The sequence below is a fragment of the Sorex fumeus genome, unplaced genomic scaffold, assembly GCF_029834395.1.
Source record: "Sorex fumeus unplaced genomic scaffold, SorFum_2.1 ptg000072l, whole genome shotgun sequence".
NCBI lineage: Eukaryota > Metazoa > Chordata > Mammalia > Eulipotyphla > Soricidae > Sorex > Sorex fumeus.
Window position 1 is genome coordinate 44,966,741 of NW_026606129.1, and position 14,034 is coordinate 44,980,774.

Consider the following 14,034-nt stretch of genomic DNA (forward strand, 5'->3'; position numbering starts at 1 on the left):
ATTGAGGTCCCATATGACTCAGCAATATCGCTCTTGGGAATACATCCTGGAGATGCAAAAAAAAAAAAACCAATAGAAATGACATCTGCACTTCTATGTTTATTGCAGCACTGTCCACAATAGCCGAAATCTGGAAAAAGCCTGAGTTCCCGAAAACAGATAACTGGTTAAAGAAACTTTGGACATCTACATAATGGAACTTTATGCAGTTGTTAGAAGAGATGAAATCATGAAATTTGCATTTAAGTGGACGGACATGGAGAGTATCATGCTAAGTGAATTAATCAGAAAGAGAGGGATAGACATAGAATGACTGCACTCATTTGTGGAATACAAAGCAGCATAAAATGAGACTAACACCTAAGAACAGTAGAGATAAGGACCACGAGGATCACACCGTGGTTTGAAAGCTGTCCCCACGTGCTAGGGGAAAAGGCAGCTGGGTTGGAGAAGGGACCATTAAGTAAATGATGTTTGGAGGGATCACTCAGGATGGGAGATGTGTGCTGAAAGTAGACTAAGGACCAAAATGATGACTTTTTAGTATCTGTAATGCAAACCATAATGCCCCAAATTAGAGAGAGTGTAAGAAGGAAAGTACCTGCCTTAAAGGCAGGGAGTTTGATGGGGTGGGGGTGACTGAAGGGGCACTGGGAACAATGGTGGTGGAAAATGTGCACTGGTGGAGGGATGGTAGTTCGATCATTGTATGACTGAAACGTAATCATGAAAGTTTGTAACTGTATCTCACAGTCATCCAATATAAATAAACAAATACATAAATAAGTTAAATTATTCCAAAATGAAAAAAAAAGATAAAACAGACAAAATTTATATATACTTTCTTTTTCTTTTTTTTGGTCACACCCAGTGATGCACAGTGACTACTCCTGGCTCATGCACTCAGGAATTACTCTTGGCAGTGCTCCGAGCACCATATGGGATGCTGGGAATTGAACCAGGATCGGCCACGTGCAAGGCTAAAGCTCTATCTGCTGTGTTATTGCTCCAGCCCCCATTTATACTTTTTTAAACATTTGCAAACTCTGTCAACTTATTATTGGCATCTTAACATATAAGTATATAAATAAAGAATTCTCAATGCTGCCTTATTGGTGAAGCCTTCAGGGTCGGGGGAATGAGACCCATTGTAATTACTGGTTTTGGCATATTGAATACACAATGGATAGCTTGCGAGGCTGTGCCGTGTGGGCAGAATACTCTTGGTAGCTTGCCAGGCTTTCCGAGAGGAATAGAGGCTTTTGGGGCGACCTCTAATAGTCCTTGTAGGTGTTACCATATTTGAACCCTAGCAAATATGGTACAGCAATTTCGGAAGATGGGTATTTAGTGTCTTATAACGTGTCACACGACCACAAAGCGGCCGCGCAGGTCCGGAAAACATCCTGGAGTGTGGCGGCGGCTGAGTAGTGGAGGTAGTGTTCAATATGAAGCATTGAGAAGGATGAGAAAGGAGAGGCCGATAAAATCTCAAGACCGAACTAGGCTGCCACAACGAAGGAATACAAAAATGATCATCTGTACTTTCAATGCACGTACGCTAGCATCAGATGCATCCATCGAGGACCTGATGGTGCAAGTGCGAAAGATCAAGATCATTGGTCTCACCGAGACAAGAAGGCACCAATCTCATCATGCCGTTTTCTACACTGGAGAAGAATTGTTCCTCGGAACATGTGATAAAAGAGGTGTCGGAGGCGTCGGTGTCCTTGTCAACACAAACTTGGCCATGAGCATTGATTCATTCGAATGCCTAACAACCCGAATCAGACGTTTACATTTGAATAGATGTGGCTCACTGCCAGCAGTTTCTATCTTCATTGTCTATGCACCAACATCTTATTATGATGAAGAAGAAATTGAGAAATTCTACATGGAGCTGGAGAAGTTCTATAAAGAAGACCACACCTTATACAAGATCATTGTGGGTGATTTTAATGCCAAGATAGGACCGAGAAGATAGGCCGAAGAACTCCACATCAGGACCCATGGCCTAGAATGGAACGAACAGGGTGAGAGACTGTCTGAGTTCATCATGTTGACCAAGACCATCCATGGTAACTCACAGTTCCAGAAGGCCGAATCTAAACATTGGACATGGGAGTCTCCCAGTGGATGATTCCACAATGAAATAGACCACATCATATTCAATCGACGGTTTTGCCTGACTGATGTCGCTGTTGTCCCAAAATTCCAAATGGGATCGGACCACCATCTCCTTCGTGCAAAATTCTACTTCACAGAGTGGGGAGAAAGGGCTGCAGAGTTTAAAAAGAGAACTCCCGGAACAACCACCAACTGGGAGCTCTTTGGCACTATTGCTGCAACATGGGAAGATGCCATTGTTGACAACATTGACGAGGAATACAATCAACTGGTTCAGAACCTCCATGATTGTGCGAGGAACGCCGAGAGAGATAGCCACAAAAAAAACGCCTTTCTTTGAAAACTCTTGAGCTTATTTGCCAATGTGGTTTGGCGCATGCCTCAGGCAACCGCAAGCGAACGTCCGAGCTCACAAAGCAGTGCAGAGATGCGATCAAGGAAGACCTCAAAGAGAGAAGGGCAGAAATGCTGGTAGATGCGGCAGAAGCCGGGAAAAGTATTCCTAACGCCCACCTGTCCTTCGCCAACTACAAGAACAAGACGACTGCCCTCCAACGTCCTGATGGATCCATCACATCTTCCAGAACGGCAATGGAGAAGATTATCCATGACTTCTACTCAAATCTCTTCAATAGCCATGTCCACCTGCCCACATACCAAATTCCACAGGATGGATATGTCGTTCCCAATGATCTCCCTTCTGAAATCCGACACGCCATTTTGTCAGTAAAGAAATGAACAGCACCCAGCCCAGACAAGGTCAGACCTGAACACCTGAAGAATCTGCCGTCGGTACACATCAATACGCTGGCTCGGCTTTTCACATGCTACCTGTCTGAATGCAAGTTTCCATCCCAATGGAAAAACAGCGGGACTGTACTACTGTACAAGAAGGGAGTCATCCATGACATTGGCAACTATCACCCGATCTGCCTATTGTCTGTCATCTACAAGTTGTTCACTCAAGTCATCCTATATAGGATTGGCAGAACACTAGATGAAGGACAACCATGCGAGCAAGCCGGGTTCCGCAAAGGATTCAGCACCACCGACCATATCCACACGATAACCAAGCTCTTTGAGGTTTCTCGGGAGTTCAAGATGCAGCTCTGTCTAACGTTCATTGATTTAAAGAAGGCCTTTGATTCTGTTGAGACAGAAGCGGTCATTGAAGCCCTAGCCAATCAGGGCATTCAAGCCCAATACATCAGGATCCTCTGTGAGCTGTATTGCGGATTCACTACCAGGATCTCACCATTCTACAAAGAAGTGATCGTTGATGTCAAGAGAGGGGTTCGGCAGGGTGATACCATTTCACCGAAACTCTTCAGTGCCACCCTCGAAAACATCATGCGATGACTGGAATGGGAAGGAATGGGAGTGAAGATAGATGGTCAGCAACTACACCACCTCCGCTTCGCTGATGACATTGTTTTAATAACACCAAACATTAGCCAAGTGGGCACAAATGCTGACCAACTTTGATCTTGAGTGTGGAAAGGTCGGACTACAGCTGAATCTTATGAAGACAATGTTTATGAGAAACAGCCTCGTTCCTGATGCCTCATTCGCTCTCAATGGAACGACCTTCTCCAAATGCAACAGCTTTGTGTACCTAGATCGAGAGGTCAACATGACAAATGACCTGGCACCCGAGCTTCGCAGGAGGTAGAGAGCAGCTTGGAACACCTTCAAGAGCGTCGAAGAAATAGTTAAGAAGACGAAGAACCTCCGGCTCCTGGCACATCTCTTTGATTCCACTGTTCTTCCTGCATTAACATATGCCTCAGAGACCTGGGCCCTATGTAAACAGGATGAGAATGCTATTCAGGTCTCCCAAAGAGGAATTGAAAGAGCTATGCTTGGAATATCACGTTTCACTCAAATGAGAGAAAGAATCCGGAGTTCCAACCTCCGTCGACGATCAAGAATCAGGGACGCTGTCTCGTTTGCCAAGGCATCAAAAATCAGATGGGCTGATCACGTAATGAGATTTAGAGACGACCGCTGGACTAGAGCTGTTACCGACTGGATTCCACGGGATGTCAAAAGACAGCGTGGCCGTCCACCTACCAGATGGTCAGACTTCTTCATCAAGATCATGAACGATCAGTTTGAGGCTCTTCGTGTTCCTAGAGCGAACAGACGCCATTGGGCTACACTAGCATGCGACAGGGACAAATGGAGACATTATTGGCATCCGCTCGAGCAAATCGACGATTAACGGAGATTAAAGAACCTGCTCTGGCAGGTTCTTTGCCTTCAGCGAGATAAAACTCTTTGTCCTCATGAGTCAAGTGATCAAGTGAAATAAAGAATTAACCTGAAGCTTCCCTTTGGTCCTCCTCCCACACCTACCTGCTCTCCTACAAAATCAAGCATCAACAAAATCAATAAAACCAGGGTAAGTACTTTTGCCCCAAGGCACTATCTCTCTCTCTCTCTTCTCGTTCTTTCTCTCTGTTTATTTACCAGAATTTATGGTCACAGGACAAGGTCAACTGGGCTGGCCTTTCATCTGATTTTATTTAAATGTGCACAAAACTCCATTGGCAGAGACTAGTGCTCAGACTGTAAGAACACAGCCTTGGTGTTCTGGACTCCAGTGCTGGGAGCCCTGCTGGTGGCTGTGTTTGGGTACTTGTGCCTTTTGCAGCTTCTCCGGCAATGCAGTCCCCAGGAGCCCCCTCTGGACAAAGGCCCTGTACCCTGGCTGGGCCATGCCATGGCTTATCGGAACAATATGTTTGAATTCCTGAAGCACATGTGGGCCAAACATGGGGACGTGTTCACGTTGCAGCTGGGGGGCCAATACTTCACCTTTGTCATGGATCCCTTTTCCTTCGGCCCCATCTTCAAGGGAGAACGGAAAAATCTAAACTTCATCGCATTTGCCAAAAAACTGGCGCTATAGGTATTTGGATATCAGTCAGTGGAGGGAGATTTCCAAATGATGCACTATAGCAGCGTCAAGCATCTCAAGGGGGTCAGCTTGGAGGAGCTCAACGAAGTTATGCTGGACAAACTCTCCCTTTTTATCCTGGAGCCCCTGGGCCAGAATCCAGACTCTAGTTGGCACGAGGATGACCTCTTTGACTTCTGCTACAAGGTGTTGTTCAAAGCTGGCTACCTGAGCCTGTTTGGCTACACCAAAGACAAGAAACAGGACCAGCTCCAGGAGGAAGAGATCTTTAAGGAGTTCCTCAAGTTTGACCGCATGGTCCCCAGGTTTGTTTACTCTCTGTTATGGCCCCAGGAGTGGCGGGAGATCCGCCGGCTCCAGCATTTCTTCCACAAGACACTCTCTGTACAGCACAACCTGGAGAAAAATGGTTCCAGTATCTGGATATTGGACATACTTCAGGGATCATGATGTCATAGCAGACATGCAGGACAAATTCAACTTCATGATGCTCTGGGCCTCTCAGGGGAACACGGGGCCTAGCTCATTCTGGACACTCTTGTTCCTCCTGAAGGACCCAGAGGCTTTCCAGGCTGTGAGGAAAGAGGCCATCCAGGCTCTGCGGGAGGCCAGACAGGATGGTAAGCCAAGCTTTGACAAGGTGGTCAGCATCCTGCAGCACACCCCTGTGCTGGACAGCGTGATGGAAGAGTCCCTGCGGCTGGGTATTGCTCCCACCCTCTACAGGCTAGTTGAAGAGGACTATACTCTCAAGATGGCCTGTGGGCAGGAGTTCCTGATCCGCAAGGGAGACATACTCACCCTCTTCCCTTACCTCTCTGTGCACATGGACCCTGAGATCCACCCTGAGCCAGGTACCTTCAAGTATGATCGTTTCCTCAATCCCAACGGCACCCGCAAAACAGACTTCTACAAGGACGGCAAGAAGATCCACCACTACACCATGCCATGGGGTGCAGGCGTGTCCATGTGCCCTGGCAGGTTCTTTGCCCTCAGGGAGATAAAACTCTTTGTCCTCATGATGGTTGTGCATTTTGACCTGGAGCTGCTGGACCCGAATGCACCTGTGCCTCCCATAGACCCCCACCGCATGGACTTTGGAACCACCCATCCCAGTCATGATGTACGCTTCCGCTACCGGTGGCGGCCCATCCTGTAAGCTTGACCACATGGCCGAACACCTGACCTGCACGGCTCCTTTGGGGTTGCCGTGTCTCTTAACTCTCTGAAGCCCCAGACTCCCACTAACCACTGTTCATCTGGATCTCTGGGGACAGCCCCCCATCCCACCTCCTGCTGCTGGGATGGCCAAAAAAGCATTTTCCGGAAGTGCCTGGCTGCCTCTCAGGCTCAGCAACTCCATGCCACTTCACATTTCAGTTTTGCAAATGTTCGTTCCCAAATGTTCAGCCAGGCATTTGACTTTGCTAGCTTCCTCTAATTGAATTAGTCAGAAAGTACCATTTCTTGTTTTCACTGCCTTATCTTGTTTTCTAGTCCTGAGAACCTTCTAGAATCTTGGCCCTCCCATCCTCTGGCTTGAAGTGGCCTTCATCCGGATACCTTCTGCTTGGTAGGTCTCACAGATGACCTGTCATGTGTTGTTTATGTTCGGTTTTCCTAGGGCTTAGGTTTCTTATTCCGTCACTGATGGGGTCCTGTTTTCTAAGTGTGGATTAAAATGCAGAAACCTGATTTCCACTCTGCTAACTTGTCTCAAGTCATTTCTTCCTTTCTCCCCCACCCTTCCATCTGGGCCTTATTCAGCTCTCCATCATGTGCAATGGAAACAATCGGGTTCCAAACACACTGACGGTCTGGGCAAAGGTAGGAGGCTGCTGTCCTTGGGGCTGCCTTGTGGGTGGGCTCCAGCAGGAGCTGGGGCAGTGGATAGCAGGTTGTTTTTCATTTCATCCTCTCAGCCCTTTGCTTCTTAGGACACTAGAGAAGAGCCACTTTCTGGGACTAGCTTATATTCAAGAACAGTCAGAGGGAGCACACCAGGGGTGGGAGGGGGACACCTGGGAAAAAACAGAAACTTCAGCATGGGTGGTAACTGCTGAGAAGGCTCCCATGAAGCTTCTCAGTTGGAGTGAGGACAGTTTTGCTCCCAGACAGAGTCATCCTGCCTTCCTCCCCAGCCCAGCCCAGGGAACTACCCCTCTGGCCTCTAGCCTAAGAACAAGAGAAACTAGAAATTTTCCTGGGACACTGGTGGGTAGGACAGTACAGACAGGGAATAGCAGGGGAGACAGGTTCCAGGCTGGAAAGTGAAGGTGAGTGCAAAGGGCTCTGTCCAGATGGCACCTGTGAGGGGCAGCACAGGCTGGGCCTCTGACCAGTGCCAGTGTGTCGTCTTGTTACCAGTGCTGAGAGGGGGGGAGCGGCTGTACAGGACATGTATGATAGTGAGAGGGACCAGTGGGTCACCTATAGCCAGCCCTTCTCTCCTTTGGGCAGTTTCAGGGCATTTCTTATCTCCCTGTTTTCTCGAACACATATTCACACCCAGACCACTTGAGAAAACAACATAGAAAACCCAAAGGTGTTTTTACATGCCCAGACCACATGGCCACAGCAACACCCCACCCACAGAGCTCATGACCTCTGCACAACCCGCACAGCAGCACAAACACATGCTGTGGACATCACTCACGCTGTCGGGGCTGGTAACAGGGAGCTCTTTGCTGAGCAACCACGACCCTGTTGACTGTTCAAGTTGTATCTTACATAGGCAGGACTGAGGACCTGTGTCAGGTACAATTTCAGGAACTCCAAAATGCAACTCTACGTGGCCCCCCAACTCATCCACTACCACCCCCACCACACACTCACACATCCTGCAGTGGGCATCTTTAATGCCAGAGCTTCATTTCCCAGGGGTTCAAGGGAACTCCTGAGATTAGGAAGACTTTGGCCTTGGTAGGGGTAGGGGTGGGGAGTGAGAAGGCACAGAGACAAGAGATACTAAGAGGATTTCAGGAAACTTCAGGGACTGCCCTGATGCTGGTGAATGCTGTGACTCGACTCTCTGATGCTCTGGAGGAGGAGAGAGAGAGTGGAAAAAACACTGACCACCTGCATGATTCTCTACCCACTCAGCCAGTCACTAAACTCTTATAAAATATGTGGGGCCGGAGAGATAGTACAGTTGGTAGGTCACATGGATGACTTATATTTGATCCCTGATACCCCATATAGTCCTCCAAACACTGCTAGGGGTAATCCTTGAGCACAGAGCCAGGAGTAATCCCTGAGAACTGCTGGGTGTACAAAAAAAAAACCAAAAAACAAAAAAAATTAAAACAACATAAAATACATGAATTGGGAGTGTGTCTCAGTAGGAGCACACATGCCTTGTGTATGTGAGACCCTGATCAACACTGCTTTAGAAACACACCACACATCCCTAAGTGAACACCTACCTCATTGGCTACACTCACTGAAGCACGGGGATGTAGGGTTTCACATGGCAAGACCCAACTCTCCTGGGGCTTCCATGCACCCAGTGTGGGTTCTCCCACCCTCCATCCCACCCACCAAAGTTTCCATCCACATGCTGCTGTCTGCCATATTCTGTGCTTGATTGAGCAGGACTGACAGACCAGTCCTGTCAGTCAGGAAGTGAGACCAGGGCAGATTTTTGCTAAGTGATTCTGTGAGGTGAGGGAACAGAGATGTCAGAGTGAGCTCTGGCCCAGAGTTCCCCGTGGCAGGGCTTTATAGCTGCCCTGTCAGTGCACCAGGGAGGAGGACTGAGCCCTGCATGCATCAGCACCCACCTCCTCAAGACAGAGCCTCCCATCAGGATTCCTTAGACTTCATAACAAAACACTCCTACTTCACAGAGGAAAGGATTTTATTAAGTTGTGTAGCTGTCAAGTTCAGGATTGGAAGGAGCTTCGTTCTTCCTAGATTCTGGAATCTAACCTGGTGCCCAGACCTGACTCATTCGCTGGGCCATGACGGCAACATGTGAAGTTCAGGCTATCGAAGGAACAGCTCAGGTCTCATAGTCTCTTAGCTTTGGTTTCATGACTTTGTTCAAGCAGACTCCCACTCAGCCTGGAGCACGTGCTCATGCTGAAATGTAGCACTGTCCTCAGAAACACAGTCCAGAAATGACCCAAGTGCCCTGCTCTATCCAACCTCCGCCCAAAGCAGGGGGCAAAATGACCAATGAATGGTTATCCAGAGCAAGTGGGGCTCCTTCACAAGACAAAGGTAAGTGGGTGTCTAAAAAAATAAAAGGGTACCCACCAGGAAGCTGCCAACACAATGTTGGGAGGTGGGTGGAAGTGTGCAGAGAGAATCTAAGGCACCGGAACCCAGGGAATGAAAGGGAAGTGGAAGATGGAAAAAGATACATAATGAGAATACATCCTATGCTGAGAGTAGATAAAGGACCAAACATGATAACCTCTCAGTATCTGTACTGCAAACCATAATGCCCAAATGGAGAGAGAGAGAGAGAGAGAGAGAGAGAGAGAGAGAGAGAGAGAGAGAGAGAGAGAGAATGAGGAAAATTGTCTGCCATGGAAGCAGGGGGAGGGTTGCAAAGGGGGGGGTGTATACTGGGGAAATTGGTGGTGGAGAATGCACTGGTCAAGGGATGGGTGTTCGATCATTGTATGACTGAAACTCAAACATGAAAGTTTTGTAATTGTATCTCACGGTGATTCAATTTAAAAAAGAAATAAAATAGGGGTGCTGTGTAGATATGCACTTACATATGCATAGGTTACATTGGAAAGACGTAAAATTGCTGCTTCAGAATCAGACTCAGGGGTAAGAGAATGATTGTTCTATTGTTTAGAGTTTTTCAGTCTCTGATCCCTTGCTCCCTGCTATCTTTGTTCTTCATGTATTTACCTCAATGTAAAAAAAAAAAAAACCCTTCTCTTTATTGCAATGCCATGAACAATTAGACCATAAAAGTCACCAGTCACACTTCTTTGAGTGTGTTAAATATATGGTGTAATATTCCCAAAACTTTACCAAGTTTTTCATGAATCATATTCCTATTTTATCTAATTTTGTGGCTTACATGCATTCAAATATGACATCTGTAAGACTGCGAGTATGAATCCAACTATTACTAAATCCAGTCTCAGGAGCAGTGTATTAGATTTTAGAATCTAGAATCAGTTTTCCTGAGTCTTTACTCATTGGCCTCCTCTTCTTTCTCACAGGAATTATTCTTTTTTTCCCCTGGCTTTTTTGGGTCATACCCAGTGATGCTCAAGGCTCTGCACTCAGGAATTACTTCTGGTGATGCTCAGGCGACCATATGGGATACTGAGAATTGAACCCAGGTAGTTCGTGTACAAGGCAAATGCCCTATCTGCTGAACTATTGCTCTAGCCAGAATTATTCTTGACAGGGTATTCAAAGAAGAAAACCCAGCAGTTAGAACTGTTCCCTCTACCCCTCCAATCTTTACCTGTTGCAAGTGCCTAGCAGCTGTGGTTTTGATGCTGAATGTGGAAAGCACAAAGGTGAGAATGCTGAAAAGATTCAAGCCAGCCAATCAACAAAAAATGAGAGAGAGAGAGAGAGAGAAGAAGAGCCACAGGGTGAAATGTGGCACATTTGATCCCTATTTCTACCAGCCCCTCTTCTTTTTTATTTGTTTGTTTGTTTATTTATTTATTTAGAATACCCATCCCTCCACCATTGACTATTTCCCACCACCATAGATCCCAGTATCCCCCCCACCCCCATTCCCCCCATCCCACCCTGCCTCTGTGGCAGAACATTCCCTTTTGTTCTCTCTCCTATTGGGTGTTGTGGTTTGTAAAAGAGCTAAGCCTGATTTTCAGGGAGAAATGTTGGATGATTTACTTTCCATTGATCACTTTGTATATAAGGAGATGTCGCGCAGCCGCGTAAGTGGCCACGCAGTTTGGAGTAAAAGTCCTGGTTCCCACATGCCCGAGCTATGCTTGTAGAGGCTCATGGTCACTGGGGTTCCATCTGGAGGAGGCGGGATGCGGCACCTACCCCATCTGGGACTTCCCGGTGATCTCGGCTTTGTTTGGAACCTGGAGCATTCTCCGGGAGCTGGAGCCTCCCAGCGGCCTTTCTTCTGTTGCTGTGTGCTGTAAAGATGGCACTGGGGGGGGGGGGGGGCGGGTTGTGGGCGTGACTTCCAGAATCAGAGGTTACCTGGGAACCGGGGCAGTCCCGGCAGTTTGGAGTAAAAGTTCTGGTTCCCGCATGCCCGAGCTATGCTTGTAGAGGCTCATGGTCACCGGGGTTCCATCTGGAGAAGGCGGGATGTGGCACCTACCCCATCTGGGACTTCCCGGTGATCTCATGTCCCTCTTCTTTTTACTCAGGTTTGATTGTGCAGGAACAGAAGGATAAAACCTTGCTCTTTCCCACCACAGAATTCTTCCTGGAGCTCTTGCAGAAAGCATGCAGCATGCAGTTCCAGGTGGGGTATGGTGAAGGATGGACTTGGATTTAATTCAGTCCCTTGTGCAAACCCAGGGAAAATTATAAAGGGTTCAGTTTTGATATTTCTTTTTTTTAATAATGTAGGAGTACTGCTATTTATTCAGCCATTGATTAAGCTGATTGAATTGGGCATAAACTCCACATTATTTTTTAAAAATTTTTTAAATTTAAATCCATGACATTGGCAACTATCGCCCGATCTGCCTATTGTCTGTCATCTACAAGTTGTTCACTCGAGTCATCCTAAATAGGATTGGCAGAACACTAGATGAAGGACAACCATGCGAGCAAGCCGGGTTCCGCAAAGGATTCAGCACCATCGACCATATCCACACGATAACCAAGCTCATTGAGGTTTCTTGGGAGTTCAAGATGCTGCTCTGTTTAACGTTCATTGATTTAAAGAAGGCCTTTGATTCTGTTGAGACGGAAGCGGTCATTGAAGTCCTAGCCAATCAGGGCATTCAAGCCCAATACATCAGGATCCTCCGTGAGCTGTATTGCGGATTCACTACCAGGATCTCACCATTCTACAAAGAAGTGATCGTTGATGTCAAGAGAGGGGTGAGGCAGGGTGATACCATTTCACCGAAACTCTTCAGTGCCACCCTCGAGAACATCACGCGACGACTGGAATGGGAAGGAATGGGAGTGAAGATAGATGGTCGGCAACTACACCACCTCCGCTTTGCTGATGACATTGTTTTAATAACACCAAACATCAGTCAAGCGGCACAAATGCTGGCTGACTTTGACCGTGAGTGTGGAAAGGTAGGACTACAGCTGAATCTTACGAAGACAATGTTTATGAGAAACAGCCTCGTTCCTGACGCCCCATTCGCTCTCAACGGAATGACCATCTCCGAATGCAACAGCTATGTGTACCTAGGTCGAGAGGTCAACATGACAAATGACCTGGCACCCGAGCTGCGCAGGAGGAAGAGAGCGGCTTGGAACGCCTTCAAGAACGTCGAAGAAATAGCTAAGAGGAGGAAGAACCTCCGGCTCCTGGCACATCTCTTTGATTCCACTGTTCTTCCTGCATTAACATATGCCTCAGAGACCTGGGCCCTATGTAAACAAGATGAGAACGCTATTCAGGTCTCCCAAAGAAGAATAGAAAGAGCTATGCTTGGAATATCACGTTTCACTCAAATGAGAGAAAGAATCCGGAGTTCTGACATCCGTCGACGATCAAGAATCAGGGACGCTGTCTCATTTGCCAAGGTGTCGAAAATCAGATGGGCTGGTCACGTAATGAGATTTAAAGATGACCGCTGGACTAGAGTTGTTACCGACTGGATTCCACGGGATGTCAAAAGACCGCGTGGCCGCCCACCTACCAGATGGTCAGACTTCTTCGTGAAGATCATGAACGATCGGTTTGAGGCCCTTCATGTTCCTGGAGCGAACAGATGCCATTAGGCTACACTAGCACGCGACAGGGACAAATGGAGACGTTACTGGTGTCCGCTCGAGCAAACCGACGACTAACGGGAAGTTAAGTGATTAAGTGAGTTCATAATGTTTGATTACACTCAATATTCAAACGCTCCACCACCATTACACCTTCCCTCAACCAAATTTGGGATGTTTCCATCCCAAACCCCAGTCCCTGTCACAAAACACAACCAAAGTAATACATTTTGTATTGTCTGTTATGAAGAACTGCTGAATATGCTTACAAAAAAGTTTTCATATAGGAAACAGCGTGAAGATTGTTCTATTTTGGCAGGAGCCATTAAGACATTCTATAAGATATCACTAATATGTTGTTAAAGTTTGGGTGGTGTGAGCTTTAGTATACATATCTGAAAATATGCATATATGCATATATATATTTCTCTCTATGATTTGTTGCCTACTATCTGAACCCCATCAAATGTTTATTCATATGTGAGGCTCTGCCCAAGCGAGTGGGGAGTGGCATTGAGCATGGCAACATTTGGGTTGTGGAAGTCTTTGGCTGCTGGGTCCCTTGGAGCAGGGAGGGCTCTCACATGCCCCCCTCTAGGGCGCCCCATGTGAAGCAGCCTGGCACGGAGTCCAGTGGCATGGTTATGGGGGTCTCATTTTATGCTCCCTTTAGGGTGAAGCAGCAATGTGATCTGGATGGTGGCTGATGGATGACAGGATTATCTGGCGCAGGCAGGAGGTGGCTTATGGGCGTGACCCCTGGGTCACTGGAGGATGGGGGAAGCGGGCAGAGGATCTCCACTCCTGGTCCTGTTGAGCCCAGAGTCCAAGGTCACAAAGTTCCACATTGCCTGGGTTCCATAGGACTCCATTCATGCATGAGGCTCAGCCTGAGCACATGGGGAGTAGCCCTGAGCGTGGCACAGGTTCCTGCCTACCTCTGCGCTACAGGCCCTAACTGCATATTTTGATCTCTTTTGAGGTTTATGGGTCTCTGAAATAAGGGCAATAAATGAGCTTATATAGCTGAGCTGGAGGTGGTTTGTGGGTGTGTCTCCCACATACCTAACTTTTGGCCATTTAATTTCTTGGTAAACTTGGCCCCA

At 47.3% G+C, this 14,034-nt stretch overlaps 1 protein-coding gene and 1 pseudogene across 1 annotated transcript in view; both read left to right on the top strand.

The window, feature by feature from the left end:
- Positions 1-1,339: 1,339 nt before the first annotated feature.
- LOC130037511 (5-beta-cholestane-3-alpha,7-alpha-diol 12-alpha-hydroxylase-like) lies at positions 1,340-6,209 on the top strand (annotated as a pseudogene).
- A 3,013-nt stretch (positions 6,210-9,222) lies between these two features.
- Positions 9,223-14,034, top strand: part of GASK1A (golgi associated kinase 1A) — a 67,208-nt gene continuing 62,396 nt past the window's right edge. Inside the window, exons 1-2 of the mRNA XM_056129352.1 lie at positions 9,223-9,274; positions 11,392-11,489. Coding sequence (XP_055985327.1) covers positions 9,223-9,274; positions 11,392-11,489 — 150 coding nt within the window. The remainder of the gene's footprint in view (positions 9,275-11,391; positions 11,490-14,034) is intronic.